At 29.8% G+C, this 16,417-nt stretch overlaps 1 protein-coding gene across 1 annotated transcript in view; it reads left to right on the forward strand.

Moving 5' to 3' along the window:
• Nucleotides 1-16,417, forward strand: part of LOC117174366 (regulating synaptic membrane exocytosis protein 1) — a 522,514-nt gene that overhangs the window by 188,208 nt on the left and 317,889 nt on the right. The window contains exon 5 of the mRNA XM_033363427.1: nt 6,147-6,300. Coding sequence (XP_033219318.1) covers nt 6,147-6,300 — 154 coding nt within the window. The remainder of the gene's footprint in view (nt 1-6,146; nt 6,301-16,417) is intronic.

A 16,417-nucleotide genomic window follows, 5' to 3' on the forward strand; every position in this document is an offset into this window, starting at 1 on the left:
AAAGTTCCGGACGTTCTTTGCGTATCGCCTCTCGCAAATGGCGCATAACTTAGAAGTAATACTCCTTATTGACCGTACGACCTTGTGGTAAGAATTCCTGATACACTACGCCACGGTAATCAAAGAAGACAGTGAGCAAAACCTTCTATTTGACCGAACTTGACGTGCTTTTTTCGGTCTTGGACACTCAGGATGCTTCCACTGAGAGGATTGGGCTTTAGTTTCAACGTCAGGTTAATTGAAATGGGATCAATTCTACTTGTAGTTCTAAGTTTCTTCAAATGAGTAATGTGCGTATAAATTTTTAACCATCTGTAGTACAATGAAATTAATTTTATTGTGTTACAACGGGAATACTTAAGTTAAGTTGTGTTGCGTTAAGCAAAATTTCGTTAGGTTCTGTTAAGTTAGATTCATTTGTAGGTTAGGATCGAGTTAACCTATTAAATATAGCACACATTTAAGACTGAGAACCGTACGCTTACATAGCTACACGTGTGGTTGAATTTCATTCGGCTAGGTTAGGTTAGGTCATGTTTTGTTAGGTTAGGATAGGTTTGACCTCTTTGCAGGTTAATTCCAAGCTGATTCAAACGGTACCGCAAACACAACGGGACAACACAATCAGTTTAATTGTGTTTCGTGAGGTTAGGTTAGGTTAGGTTAGACTAGTTTAGATTTATTTCTAGGTTAGGCTCGAGTTGACCCATTCGATGTAGCACACATTTGCTACTGGGAAAATATGCTTCCAGAGATTTACGTGTAGTTCCATAAATTTCTGTTAATTCAGGTTAGGTGAGGTCAGGTTCTGTTGGGTAAAGTTATGTTAAATAAGCTGATATTAGGCAAGGGTTGATCCTTCACAATTGTCGACATGTTTTTGAAGTGAAAATTTACATCACTGGCATTATTTTGTAATTTATTTGCCTCAGTGCATGATTTTTCGTCATTTTTTGAGGTTATGGCTCAACCATGACGTGATGGGTGATTTTTTATACCGAATTTGAATTCAGCGCCCCAAAATCCATAGGAATACGTGTGTCTTGTTATCTGATCCGCACACTTTTTTTGTGTGGCTGTGTTATTGAAATCAATTAAAAATTTGATTGTAATATTTAAAATAAAAAATCTAAAATATTTCAAATCCTTTCGTATATTTTTAAATTCCGTGACATTTTTTAAGCTCCTAAAAATGCCAAGAAATTAAAAAAAGCTTTATATATTAAAAATCTCTTGACCATTTTATCAATTGATCACCATGATCAATTCCATAAAAACTTAAAAAAAGAATCCATTAAATTAAATAGAACTGAATAAATTTAGAAGACTGTAAGTTGATTTAAAAAATTCAAAAGAATTTTGATGATTGAAAATATTCGATGATGAATCAATAAGAATTCAGGGGAATTTTTTTTTATCTCTTTAAATCTTAGAAACCCTGTAAAACACATCAGGTCGCTTGAATAAATTCTTTCAAATTAACTAAAATATTAATAAATCCCATGAAGTTCTACGAATTCAGGCGATATTTCCTGAAACTGAAAAATTTATTAAAATATCTTGAGATCTTTAAACAAATACTTACAATCATTGGAATCTTTGGAAACCTTACAAAATCCAGTGAAATCTTTACGCTTCCTTAAAATTATTATAAATAATTTACAAGTTCCTTAGCATCATTCACAACTTCCCAAATATTCAAAATCCTTTCAAATATTTTGAAGTCACTTGAAACTCTTAAAAGCTTTTGAAAATTCCATAGAATTTTTACAAATACCCTAAAATAGTTCAAAATAATTCAAGACAATTTAGAAATAAAACAGAGTAGTTTAGGGACATTAATTGAATATAGAGTACAATAGGGGTAGGCCTGAATGAGTCATAACTAATTTCCAGAAATTGTTTTGAAAATACAACTTAAATTATTTTTACAATAAAATTCAAATAAAACTTTGAATTACAATTAAATTAATGGTTAGGTGTTTCTTTCCTTTTTCAAATGTAGAGACGAGAAATTATATTTGAATTTATTTGTTATAATGTGTAGGACCAAGTTTATAAACGATGTTACCAACAATTTAATAGACCTGATTTAGAGATTTTGAATAAAGGATTATGAATCTTGACAGCCAGCAACCTTAAAATTACAAATTAAAATATCTGGATCAAAGCTGCTGCTAAACAGAAGTCCGACGAGGCATAGTAGCAAAAACTAGACAAAAAGTAAGCTCAAAACTGAACAAAAGTATTCCAGAATATTTGAGTTTCAAGCCTAGAAAGCCTTTTTTTCAATAAATAATTTATAAATTTATAGTGCTGGGATTGAAAATTAAAAAAGTACTTTCAAAATTGTATAAAATCGAAATGCTTTTAACCTAATTATTTTTATTAATTAAAATTGGCCGAATTAGATTTAAAATTTTTTTCGGTATTTTAAAGTGAATGTAATTTTCTATTCTCATCCTACGAAAATTTGAAATTAGAATTAGATATGTACACTTTCAAGTTTAAGTGAGAGATACATGCGAAGTAAATGGAAGTAAATTACCTCGACCGTTTTAACCTTTTATTCCGAATTCAATTTTCGAATTTTTAATCGCAGCGCTTCCGTGGAATAGATTACTAGTTAAAAGAGAAACTCATATACATAGAACTCCATTGATACAAAATATGTGTTGATACAATGTTATTTTTGCCGAGGCTTCAATTAATACTAAACCTCCATGCTTCGTCGACTAGCCGCACGCGCTCGAGAAGTTAGGAGTACGCATGCAACTGCGCATTTCTTTACGGCACGATAACTTATATTTCTGTTACCATTTAGGAGTTTTAGGAAAATATTCGTAATTTTCAGAAACCGCTTCTCAAGTTGAATAAATTCATTTTCAGCAACCTAATTTCGTAAATTTCAGTTACTTTAGTACCCTAAATGTGTTGGAGTTTTCCGAACATTCCTAACTGTCTACTGTAAGAACGTGAGCCATCTTGCTTTGAATTCATACATGATCCCGAATCAGATCATTATGATCTCAGAAGTCGATCTTTCACTCCGGCCGATCAAAATGCTATTAAATTCGGTATCATTTTTGTTGCATATATAAATGATATTGATTTCGTCACCATTTTAAACACTTTTTTTACTGTGTTGACTTCATTAACAATAATGTAGGATGAAGAAATTTCACGCAGTGTGGATGTTATTCTAACACTGAATATATGGTTTTAAGGAATTTTCAGGGAAGTGAATCTCCTCGTTCCTAAATTGCTTGGACGTATGTAATATAAAATATTACATAATAAAGCAGAAATAAAAGAAACAATGATATAAGGTCTATAATAATATAAAAACCTATATATGGAAGTGAGACCACATGGCCGAAGTAAAACTTTGAAATTTTTTGTAACGAATCATGAGTTTTGAGGAGATCGCATAGTAAAAAAGTATCGAGAGAGAGAGAGAGAGCACATGCTTGTTTAGAGGAATAGTATTGGGGATATCAGAGAGGAGTCTAGAGCAATTGCGAATCACCGCAAAACAGGGTGACGGGGTTACAGAGAAAAGGTATGGACATTGCGTAAGAGAGACAAAGAAAAAGAAGTTTTACTCCATATGTAATTTTAACGACCAAAACAGATGTGTCTTTTTAATTATATATTAATTTAAAATTATTTTGTTAAAAATTATTTTTTTTTCGGTTGTTAAAAATGAGTTTTCGGAATGAAAATTCGTTAAACTGGAAACGTTGGTCAGAAATTATTTTGTTCAAAACCTTAATTTTAGTCCTTTATGACTTAAAAATGCTGCGGCTCTATTTCCTGTCAAAATCCGACTTAAAATGAGATTAGATTTTTTGTTGTGGATTTTATTTCGCTAGATGTATCTGAATGAAATCGAAAAAGTACGTTTTTCTTAGTTACATTTCCAAAAAAAGTACTTGTCGTTAATTTTTTAGTGACATGTGTATTATAGAAATGTATATATGATAACTATATACTAAGGGAAATAATGAACGCTCATTTCTTTGTATGCAGGGCTTCCATATAGTCATTTGAATCACTTTAGTCACTTTTTCTTCCCGAATCACTTTTTAGTCACTCATCTATGATAAAGTTACTATAGTCACTTTTTTCAACATAAATATCACTTTAGTCACCCCTTTAAATGAATTAAAACAGAGAATCAAAGGAGTTCTTAATTTTTTAAATTGCTTTGGGTTCTTTTAAACTCACTATGAATTTGTTTAAATTCCCTTAAACTCCATTGAATACAATAGATCATTTTTCGATTTTTAATTTTTGTTTATTTTGCCGTAAAACTTTTAATTTCACCTTAAATTCTTCTGGATTTTGTCAAATTCTTATTTACTAATTCTATTCACTCACATCTATCTGAATTAAATGGAATTTTTTGCATTTTAGGAATTTTGTTCTATTATCTTTGATTATTATTGATTTATCTCAGTTTTGTAAGAATCTTATCAAATTTACTTTAATTAATTAGGAATTAACCCTTAATTACTATTAATTTATTCTAAATTTTTATGAAATTTATTTAATTTTGTGTGGAATTCTCTTCATTGTATTAAATCTTTCTTAATTCTTTCTAATTTTGATTCTTCTAAATTCACTTAATGCTACGCAATTAAATGAATTTTCAATATTTTTGATTAATTTTTTTCCATTCGTCTTAAGTCGTTTAAACTCACTTTGAATTCTTAGACCTTCTGCTAAATTGTGTTCAATTCTTTTTAATCTTTCTAAATTCACTCCAGTATTGCTGAAAACAAAGTAATATTTTTTATTAAATTTTTTAAATGAATTTATTTGAATCCTTTTAAAATTTCAGATTTATTCAAATTTTATTTTATTCATTCACGCATTTTACATTTGTTGAATTTATCCGGAACTCATTTGTATTTTTTGTTTATATTTAACAGCAATCATTTTTTTAAGCTTCCTCGTTCAATCTACCCCTTCTCGAGTTCAATATCATACCTGCTGTCGTAATAAAAGACTTGTAAATTATATTTTTAAAGTTACTAAAAAAAGTAACGATTTTTAAGGTTTCGTAGACTTGAACAGAAACTTTTTTAGTTCGGGTGTCCATTTTCCGTTCTTCGCAGATTTTTCTCAGGAGAGGAAATGAGAGGAGTGGAAGTAGGAGAAGTGAGGGGAAATAATGGGAGAAAGGCAGGGCAAGTGAGCAGAAATTAGGGAAGGGGTTTAGGGAGGGGGGAGGAGAAAATTGATACAAATTTAAGCAAAGGGGAGTGAGTATAAATAAGCGGAGGAGAAATAGGGGTAATGGGGGAGGGAAAAGTGGAGGAATTGAGGGAAATAAGTAGGTCGGTAAGAAGAAAAAGTAAAGGAGAAATAAGGGAGGTTTAGTGAGGAAAAAATAGGGCAAATTATTGGATGTGAGGGTGTCTAATGAAAGAAGCGAATGGATAGGTAATGGGGCAGTGCATGTGAGTAGGGGAGGGAAAGTAATGGCTGCTGGGATACGGGAGTAGGCGAAGGTGAGTGTTAGTTGGGAAAGTGAGTAGGTTTGAACGAAATTATTAACAACTCAATAGGTTATAAAAATACTTTTTTTTTAAGCGTGCGTAAGATTTTTTCATGGTTCCTTCGCATGTCTAATATCGCTTGAAAAAATTGGGGATGCAAATATATTAATATGAGTATCAGGTAATTTTATTGCGGTACACGCTCGACGAGCTCTTTGCTCTTGCTTCAAATTTTGCTTGGCCTTAAGAGTCCAAGAAGCGTATTTCACACGACGTATAAATTATGCATGAGTGTGAAACGAAGGTGCGGAGAGACCTAGAGAGTACTACAAAGAGAATGAAATGGGGAAAGGTGGAAGGCGAATCGACCGTTATTTATGCTGCTGAAAGGTAATACATATCAGCATAGTCTTCCTATTTTTGCCTGGAGACTTCAAATTACACTGGTTCTTGCTAAAGAAACGTTTAATTTTCATCTTCTTCAAAGACCCTGGTTCATAAAATATTTTACCTTTATGCTGTATTTTTTATGCCGTATTCTTATTTTTTCCTGTGATCATTTGTCTGAATGGTTTACTTCCAATTAGGTATTGTAGTCTATGCTTAAAATGTATTACAACTTCCTCTATTTGTTTTCAGAAAACCGGAAAAACCACCAAATAGTGCCGGAGCTTGCAGAATATGCCGCAAGTCTTTCAAACTCGAAGACTTTTTTAGGACATGCTATGAGTGTCAAAATAAGGTTTGCGAAGACTGTGCATCATATTCCAACACCACTGACTCTGAAGACCCGGTAAGACATATTGTATAATTATATCAATACTTTACTCGTATAAAATGATTTCACACCTTTTTCGTATTGCAGCCTAGAAACAAAGAACCGATTGAGAAATTTAAATCGGTCTCAAGCCTTAGTCAAACCAGAATCTTAATTGTCAATTTTCGATAGTTTTATTTAATTTTGAACCATCTTTTTCACGGATATGAGTTACATTTGTTTACGATGAACACATTGAAATCTTTTAAATTTTGAGATCCTATTTAGAGCCGTCATTTTGATTCAGAAGATGATGGTCTAATCCGCATTCTTAAAAGAATCAGTTTCACTAAAATAAACTTTCAATTGTTTCTTTTTCGTGGAAGACATGATATCTGCTCGTAGGAAGAAATTTTGGAAATCATTTCCAAAGTTAATTAAATTCATTTCCAAAGTTAACGATGGCTTAATATTTGACAGGAACTTTTTCAAAATCAGGTAAGGTCTTTACTTCAAGTCACAGAATTGTTCAGCAGAAAAATATGTTGTTTTTTAAAGAGATTATCGGGGGATCACAAAACTTTATTTTTAAAATGTCCCAATGTTTGACTTCACATTTCCGTTCAATTCCGTTTCAATTTCTTCAATGAACGTAATCGCGGGATTACGATTTGTTTGAAAATACAAAAAAGTATATTTTTTACCATAGTAATCGAAACATATATTTGGCTGATTTCACGTTAAATTTCTTCTTTTATAAGCTATACATCATGTGAGATTTATGTAGGCCAAAACTCTCGAAGTTTAAAGAAAAAATGTGAATTTCTTGAATCTCTGACTTGAAGTATTGTGAATTTCCTGATTTGAAGTAAATCTGTTGATTTCTTTATTAACTGCCTGGACTGATAAAATAATGTGTTTAAAACTGTATTCTTAACCAATATCATTAAAGGCTTTCCAAGAAATTAAAAAATGATTCTTCAAGCTATTTAATGAATGTTTCTTTTTTAATGTAAAGATTTCCACCATTATGATAAAAATTAATACAAATTATACGATATTAAACGAACCCAATGGGCTCAACATTTTAGAACGTAATTGGAATGACCTAAAAACGTTTCTTGGACGTACAAGTCAAAAGACGTAATTTAAACATTTTATAAACTGTCCCAACTTACACCAAATAATGTTCTAAAAATATTTTATGTTCGAAATATGCATTTAAAACGTCTCTGGAACATTTTATGTTTATGGAACGTTATATGGACTGATTTAGGACATTTTTAAGCCATTCTAAAGATGTTCTTTAACGCTTGTGCGGACTGGGTATTAGACAGTAATAAATTAAACTCGCAATATAAATATTTTAAATAATCTCTGTGGAATAAATTTTTAACCATTTAAATGTTTTTCAATAATAAAATTTTATTTTAATAATATATAATATAATTTTTATTTTAATAATAAAATCATGAATGTGATATAAGGAAATCCATTCAACATTGAACATTTATGCCTAGATTTTTTCTTGGTGAAATTTTATTCCCGATAAAAATATTTTTTCGCACTTTCACGCAGCAATATTTACAAAACTAAGCGAAAAATGAATAGTGAGCTAAGTATTCTCTACTGCGGTTTACAACCTCGGTGGTGACTCCCGAGGGTAAAACTTCGCTCATATTGGCCCGACCTGCATCTAAATCTACACTAAAACCAAGGGAAATACAGAAATTTGTTGAATAAATTTGCTCTATTTCAGTCAAATAAAAAAAAAGAAATTTCTATAAAAAATATATGAAAGTAAATAGTTTATTCTAGCTTTGGAGTTATTTTGCACTTTTACGAGAAAGATTTTCTCTCAGGTTATTTACTTGCAAGAGAAAGAGAAAAGACTCGTTCCCTTGCGAAGGAAAAATAAGAAATCATTAAAAGATTTAGCCTCGGAAAGAAGGTAAAAATGAAGCTCTGATCGTAATCCAGTGAAAATTGCGTTTCAAAAGGGAAATGTTCTACCGACCTCAAAAGCTCAAACGAAGAGGGAAAATACCGAGAGTCTCTAATTATTTAGATAATCCGTGCTACTTAATTTTGTCACAGGAGTGTCAGCTTTTTAATTTTCCCTCTTTCTCCCTCGATTATCCTCGCTTTCTGGTTCATATATAGATATAAAACTTTACGACTATTACGGTAAGCTCAACGATAAACCAAGTTTCCTGTTAGGGAATCGTTTTGGTCCTGGAGCTTATTTGCTTATCCACAATGTTAAATCTGAACTCGTTTCTAGCTTGAATTAACCCGACAAAACCAAATTAGAATCAGAATTATTTTCTCCTACTTCCTAGTTTAGAAGTTGGAAATAATTCTGGTATTTCACAATTTAGTTTATTTTTTTATATTTGATGGAATTTATCAGTACATTATTATACACTCGTAATTTTGGGGACATCCATATACGGCGTTATTGATTTTTACACGGAAAAAAGTGCATTAATCTTTCCTGAATTATTTCTATATTTGGGAATAAGAACGAATCTTGAACAAATTTCATAGATATTGCATAAATTTCAGGATTTAATTTAAAACAAATGTATTTAGATTAAAGATTAAACTAAAAGTAAACCTAATATTAAGCTCTACAAGAGTTCTGTAAATTTCATATTGAACTCAGATTAAAAAATTTAAATAAAATATATGAAGAAATTCATGAAAAAACTTTGAGAACTTTCGTGAAAATCACATTTGAGGAACTGAGAGTTTGTGATCACATACTTATAAGGTACTTATAAAGTACTTCAATATAAGATCTATAGATCTCAGTTATATAAAGTGTAGTGCAAGTCCCTACAGTGCGAAGGTAGCCACATTCTCCGCGTCCGTCACCCACTGCCAAAGCGTTTGTTTAATGTTTAACGGTTTTAGCGTGCGAAGTTTATTAGTGAGGAATATTAATAATAATATTGAATCGGATTGACCAAGAAGCAAGAGTAAGTATCTAAAAAAATATTGTATTCATATATGTATATAATGTAAAGATAAATACGCAGAGTAATGGCTACAAAATAAAGCGCAACAGTGTGCTTGTCCAATTTAATGAAAATGGTCCAGATTTCCATTTATTTCAAACTATATTGATCTCATATAATTCATTTAAACTTGTTTGTTAAAAAGTTTCACGACTGCTTATTTATATAACGCCGTTCAGCGTACCAAGTATACAGGCGGACTGAATCCATTTCAACTCAGAAAGGGACTTCAAATCACAGAATTTCTCGAGGGCGAAATATGCTGTTTTTTACAGGAAATGAGGCGATACGTATTTTTATGATTTCCAAATAGAATTTTTTGTACAAATTTATGCGAATTTGAACTTTGTGCATTGTTTTTCAAAAAACCAGAATTTTGTTCTATAAACTTCTATAGCTTTCTGCATAAATGAGATATTAATTGTTTTCTCTCTAATTCTAATATCGTACATCGTTTTCTTTCAAAATCCACCAGAAAAATTGAAAAAAGGTATAAAATGTTAAAATAAAAGTTTGCACGTCTGAAAAAGTTCTATGAAAAACATCTCTTGTTCTTTAGCGATAATTTTCATAGTTCACTACAAAATTCAAAAACTACATTTTTAGAGGAAAAAAATATTTAGAAAAATAAAAAAGGTAGGGTATTTCAAGAAAATCTTTTTAATAATTATCAACAAATTTTGAAAATATGAAAAGAGTATAATTTCCTCTAAAAACAACATATTCCTCCCTCGTGATATTCTGCGATTTCAAGTTTAGGGCCCTGTCTGATTTCAAACGGATTCGGTCAGCGATGATTGTTATTTGTACGTTATGCTCCAAAAAAACTGAAGTTGGTTACAGTTTACTTGTAACCACTATTAATAAGATCGCCGATAGTTACAAGTATATACCAAAGAGTTGGATGTAACATGTACCTAAAATAAAAAATTGTTTCTTCAAAATGTAATATTTTTAATCCAATTTATTTCTATTTGGCGAGTGGTCGATCACTCCAATATTCCTGATACATACACTAAATATTTCCATACACGTATTCTTTCAATATTCTTAGATATTCTTGGTATTCTTGATATACTTTATAACCTCAAATATTTTTGATATTCCAAAATATTCCGAAATATCCCTAAATATTCACCAATATTCTGATATATTCCTCAATTTCCCTTTACGCTCTACAAGTTTTTAATGATTCAAAATTGTTTTAAATGATTTTAAAAAATTGCAAGAAATTCTAAAATAGTTTATGTATTATTTCGTAATTTCAGAATATTTTCAAGTGTTTAAAAGTATGTAATGAATTTCAAAATAATTTAACGGGATTTAAACATTCTTTTTAATTAAAAAATAAAAAAATGTACAAATGAATTTCAAAATATTTCAAGTAATTTTAAAGAAGCTTAAAATATTTTAGAAGAATTCCAAAAAGTACAAATTTTTAAGTATTTAAACAGTCTTTCAGGAATTTCAAGGGATTTAATGGGAGTTATTTGATTTAAAAAATTTTAAATTTATAAACGAGTTTTAAAAGATTTCAAAATATTTAAAAGAGTTCAAGATATTTTTAATGAATTTAAGAGATTCGAACTAATTTTAAAGAATTTTTTAAGGAATTTCGGTAGAATTTGAATAAGTTTAAAGATTTAAAAGTAATTTTAAATTATAAATAATGTTCTGGAATTCTTTCAAGTCTGTCAAATATCTTGCAAAATATTCAATAATAACATAAAATATTCAATAATAATTTGTAATATTTCTAAAATCGAAAATCTTAGTACATATATTATTATAAGCTTAGAAATATTTTTTATAGAATGGTTCACAGAAATTTGCAGACAGCCGTGCACAGCTGTCGGTTATATTTCAGATTTTCTTTTGTAATACTTCCAGCTAGGTTAGCCGAGAGGCTTTAGGTGTTAGGAATTAGGAATGCGAAGCTTATAGGTTTCGAACGCTGCGGGAAAAAAAAATTTCATAGCGTACGATTATAAACAGTGTAGTGATTGTGTAATAGTAAATAATTGTGTACTTAAACATGTGAAAAAATATTAGAGTATAATAATAGGTTTTTCGGTTAATAATGTCGATTTTGCTAAGAGATGGCATTACTAATAAGTTTCTTGGTGTAGACGCATGGCGTATATGGCGTTTTGAAGGATCGACAGGTTTGAAGCTTACGGGGAAAATGTTATAACCCGAAAAACTTTTGAACGATGGTTTCAACGGTTTAAAACTGGTGACTTCGAAATAGAAGACAAGAAGCGTCGAGGTCAACTCAAAATGTTTGGAGATGAAGATTTGCAAGCTTTTATGGATGAAGACTCAAAGCAAACGTTGAAGCAAATGGCAAATGAATTGAATTTTGCCCAACCTACCATTTCCGAACGTCTACACGCATTGGGATAGGTCCAGAAGGTAGGCAAATGGGTTCCATATCAATTGAAAGACAGAAACATTGAAAGGCAAAAAACCATTTGTGAAATTCTGCTAGCCAGACAGAAAAGAAAAGGTTTCTTGCATCGAATTGGTACAGTGATGAAAAGTGGATCTATTTTGACAACCCAAAGCGAAGAAAATCATGGGTAGACCCAGGCCAGCCTTCAACGTCACAACCAGTGCGCAATACACATGGAAAGAATGCTTTGCTGTGTATTTGGTAGGATAATAGGGAAGCTGTGTATTACGAACTGCTAAAACCTGGTGAAATGATAACTGGCGAACGATACCGACAACAATTAATTAAATTAAACAAATCATTGAAGGAAAAACGAGCAGAATACGCGCAAAGACACGAGAAAGTCATTTTTTAACATAATAATGCACGGCCTCATGTTGCGAAACCAGTCTAAAACTTTTTGGAAGACATTAAATGGGACATCTACCCCACCCGCCGTATTCACCGGACTTGGCCTCATAGGACTACCACTTATTCCGATCGATGCAGCACGGACTTTCAGAGAAAATTTTCCAGTCTTACAAAAAAGTGAGAATTTGGCTCGAGGATTGGTTGGCCTCGCAAAATGAACAGTTCCTGTGGGAAGGAATCCATGCGTTGCCAGGAAAATGCCGAGAAGTTGTAGAAAACGATAGCCAATACTTTGATTATTTAGGTAATTCTTATTGTTATGTAAACAAACGGCCAAATTCTGCGAAAAAATCGACATTATTAACCGAAACACCTAATGTAAAAGACCATATTATGGAACGATGTCCCGGCTTATGAAACATGTGATAAAAATCTGATTTACAAATCATTTTTAACATATTTTGTGATAATAATATTGTGTTAATGATTTTCAATAACTATTTAAATGCTTACATTAATTTATTTAATTTATTTTAACGAATGCTTTAAAGTTTATAAAAAAAGATTGTACGTTCATATCAGATTAAATTAAAAAATACTTAACCGTTTCTCAGAGTAAAACAGTGACATGTCATTGCGGTTGTTTTAAGTTTTTTGGCATATATATAAATGATTTATAAATACATGAAATATATCAATCAAAAGTTCAGCTTATTACGAGCCCATTACTAACGAATTTTAAGTAGTTTAATGAAGTATTTATTTTTATTTTAGGTGTTTCACAATTGGAACAATAATTTTTCAATAGTCCGGGTTTATGGAACAGTATATTCAGTGTCCCATGTTCCACGTACATTTATTTGTCCATGTGGTCCCTAATTGTGAGAGAGCCATTTGTGATAATATTTTTTAGTAAATTTGTTGTAAATAATTGTTAACTATTTAGAATAAAACAAGGTTCATAAAATCTATGTTGATATAAGTGTATGTTTCAATAAATCTGTCTTTAAGTAAGTACTTGAATTAAAAAATCACATTAAAACTACAAACTAACCTTAAGAATTTTTGAGGCTAAATAATAAATAATAGTCTTATGTTAATTAAGTTAATAATTATTTATTTTAGGTCAGATTTTTCAGATCATAAATATGGGAACAACTAAGAAAAAAACAAAAGTGAATAACTCAAGAAAAAAAATAAATCTGTAAATATATGTGGCAATAACTCTAAGGCTCCAAAGAATGCTGCAGTTTTAGTTAATACTTCCAAAAAGGTGTAAAAAAATCTACACATCTCGTTCTGCATATAAGGTGGTGGACTGTGATAAAGAAGGCTTTACTATTTTATTTATGTACAGTGCCAATGGTGACCGTGCACCACCTATGCTATATTCCATCCGTGGTTAGTTAAACAAGGAACTCAGTTTCTAATTGTGTTATTCTTGGATAATTATTCATAACACATGACTTTGCCTCTAGTCTCATTCTGTCGAGAAAAAGGTATCGAGTTGATTCGCCTCGTTCCTAACTCAACCCACATAATGCAACCACCGGATATTAGCTATTTTCACCCTTTTAAAGAAACGTGGAAGGATTGTATTTATTTGACCCTGCTGCCATTGATTATGTTTGGTTCAATAAAAGGAAGAAAAGTAAAATAGCTGTCACTGAACAGAAAATGCAAGAAGAATTGACAGCAGACAAACAAAAACATTTATTAACTTTTGAAAGCAATCTTTCAAAGGATCTTCTGGAAGAATTGAGGAGTGCTTGATTAAATAAGACATGGACTAAGGATCTAAAAATGAGAGGCTTGTTCGAATACTGGCTTGATATCAGTGGAACACCTGGTGAAAACATTGATGAGAATTTATTTTAATTACTATTTTTACGGTATACGTGTGAAATTCTTACAGATAATTTTTTTTCTTAATTAATGATTTTTTTATACTCACTTTTTCATAAATTTTTATATTGATATTTTTATTTGTAAAATTTTTTGCTACAAATTTTTTTAATTTGGTATATAGGTTTTCATGAAAAAAATAAACGAACTGTCAAAGACGTGACAGTGGTGAATATAAATTTAAGTAAACTGAGACAAGAACAGTCTGTAGAAAATTTGAATAGTAATCAAGCTTCTATACGGATAATGATCTTAATCTCAAGGATCATTATCATTTTTCTAATCAAGAGTTTCCTTCACTGATAAATAATACTGTATTAAACAAAGCATCAGCTCCTGAGATATTATATGAATTTGTAGTAGAAAATGGTCCTGTAAAACCAGTCTCTCAACCTCAGACAGGTACAGATGAAAATTGTGATTTAAATTTATTAGAGTTTGCTTATGTTCTCGAAGATAATAACATTCCAACACAAAGTTCAGAGAAAATTCAAACAGGAATTTGTAATGAATTAATATTCGATTCAAATGTGTTGAATATTAATAATTAAACAGGTTTGTAAACTAATTAAAAAAAATATCTTATACTTGATATGTATTTAATAATAAAAAAATATAAAAATATTTGTTTTTAGATTCTATTGGCCCTTCTTCTTTAGCTACAACAACTACCAGTAAATATATAAAAGTTGAAAGATCTGAAACATTTAGTCAATCGGTTATTGGAAAAGAAAATGACTCTGCAACTGCTAATAAAAGTTAGTAAAATAAAATTTAACCATTATTGTGGAACAACATTAACATTAATAATATTTGTGATATTTTTCAGAAGTTAATACTGATGCCGGGAATCCTTTTGACAACGCTTTTACACTTACAACAAATTATTTACTGAAGAAAAAAAGAATAAAAGTAGAATCGTCGGTTAAGCCAAATGGCCTTCAAATGGGACCTCCGATCAGTGGATGCAATACCATATAAAAAAATAAAATAAACGAAAATTAAAAGAAGAGAAATTACAACAACAAAAAAAGTTACAAGAAAAGAAGAAAATTTTAGCTGAAGAAAAGAAAAAACTTCAAGATAAAATGAGAGAAATACAGAAAAAGATTAAAGAAGAAACAAAATAGTTAAAATTTTTAATTTTAAATATATGTTGTCTTCATTTATTATTTATCTAAACATTTGAAACTGTTCTTGTCATGCTGTTTAATATGTGAATGTTTATTTATTGTTGGTTAATTCGTTTAATTCTTAAATATTACTGTTTCAATACTTAATAATAATATTAAATAACTTTTTATACTATTAATTAATAAATTATTAGCAGACGTGAGGTAAATAATTAGCATGAAAAAATTCCATTTCTAAGCGGTTATCATTTTATAGAACTGTTCTCTATAGTTTCGAGACTTCTTTGATATAGACTGTATTTTAGCTAGAATTTTAGATTTTATAGAACTATTTAAGTTTTTCGTAACCTGCCTTTTAATAGAGATGACGACACCTCGACCTTTAAATCTTATAGAACTTTGTAACACATTTCGTGTTACAAAGTTAAAATATCCATTAAATTTTATAGATTTAATCCTATAGTAGAGGATACTCTAGTATAGGATACTATAGGATTGCCTTAAGCAATTTTTAAATTAAAATATAAAATTATTGTTCATACAAAATTTTTATATTTTATATTATCTGTTATCTAAAATGATATAAAAGAAAAGCTAAGACGATATTTTTAATAGTTTATGAAAATTGATATTTAAAATTCAGAATTAACTTATAATATTTTTGCGCAACACATAGCCTAAATATGATCAAAATTATGTTTGATCTTTGAATTAAATTAAATTATATTTGAAACAACCGATGTCCGATGAAAAAAGCTAACATATTCCATTCTTGTCTATATAATGTAAATATTTTGATAAATATAATGATTGTTTACCAACAATAGAATTTTATATAAAAAACTAATGTAATTTAACAAAAAATTGTTTAGGATTGTAAATATTTAATTAAACCGACTTTTAGTATCAAACGCAAACCAAAATTGCACAAAAATTGAGAACGTAATAATTCTGGAAAATAACTTGAAAAAATGATAGTATAAAAAATCTTGTGATTTTTTTAATTAAAAATACCAATTTTTAACAAAAAACATTAATCTAACATAACAAAAGATTGTTCCCAATTGTAAATCTTTTTTAATATCAACACCAATTTCCCGTGACACAGAGAATATTACCTAAATTTTTTCACAGAAATCCCAACTTCTTTAAACTTATTGATTCTGAATAATAACGTGTAAAATAATGTTAATCTGAAAATTCTCAAGATTTTTTTGATTTTTTTTATATGTATTTAAGAATACAAAAAAAACATTAACCCAACATAACAAGTGTATAATAATATA

This window comes from Belonocnema kinseyi, chromosome 6 (assembly GCF_010883055.1).
Source record: "Belonocnema kinseyi isolate 2016_QV_RU_SX_M_011 chromosome 6, B_treatae_v1, whole genome shotgun sequence".
In the NCBI taxonomy this organism is placed as follows: Eukaryota; Metazoa; Arthropoda; class Insecta; order Hymenoptera; family Cynipidae; genus Belonocnema; species Belonocnema kinseyi.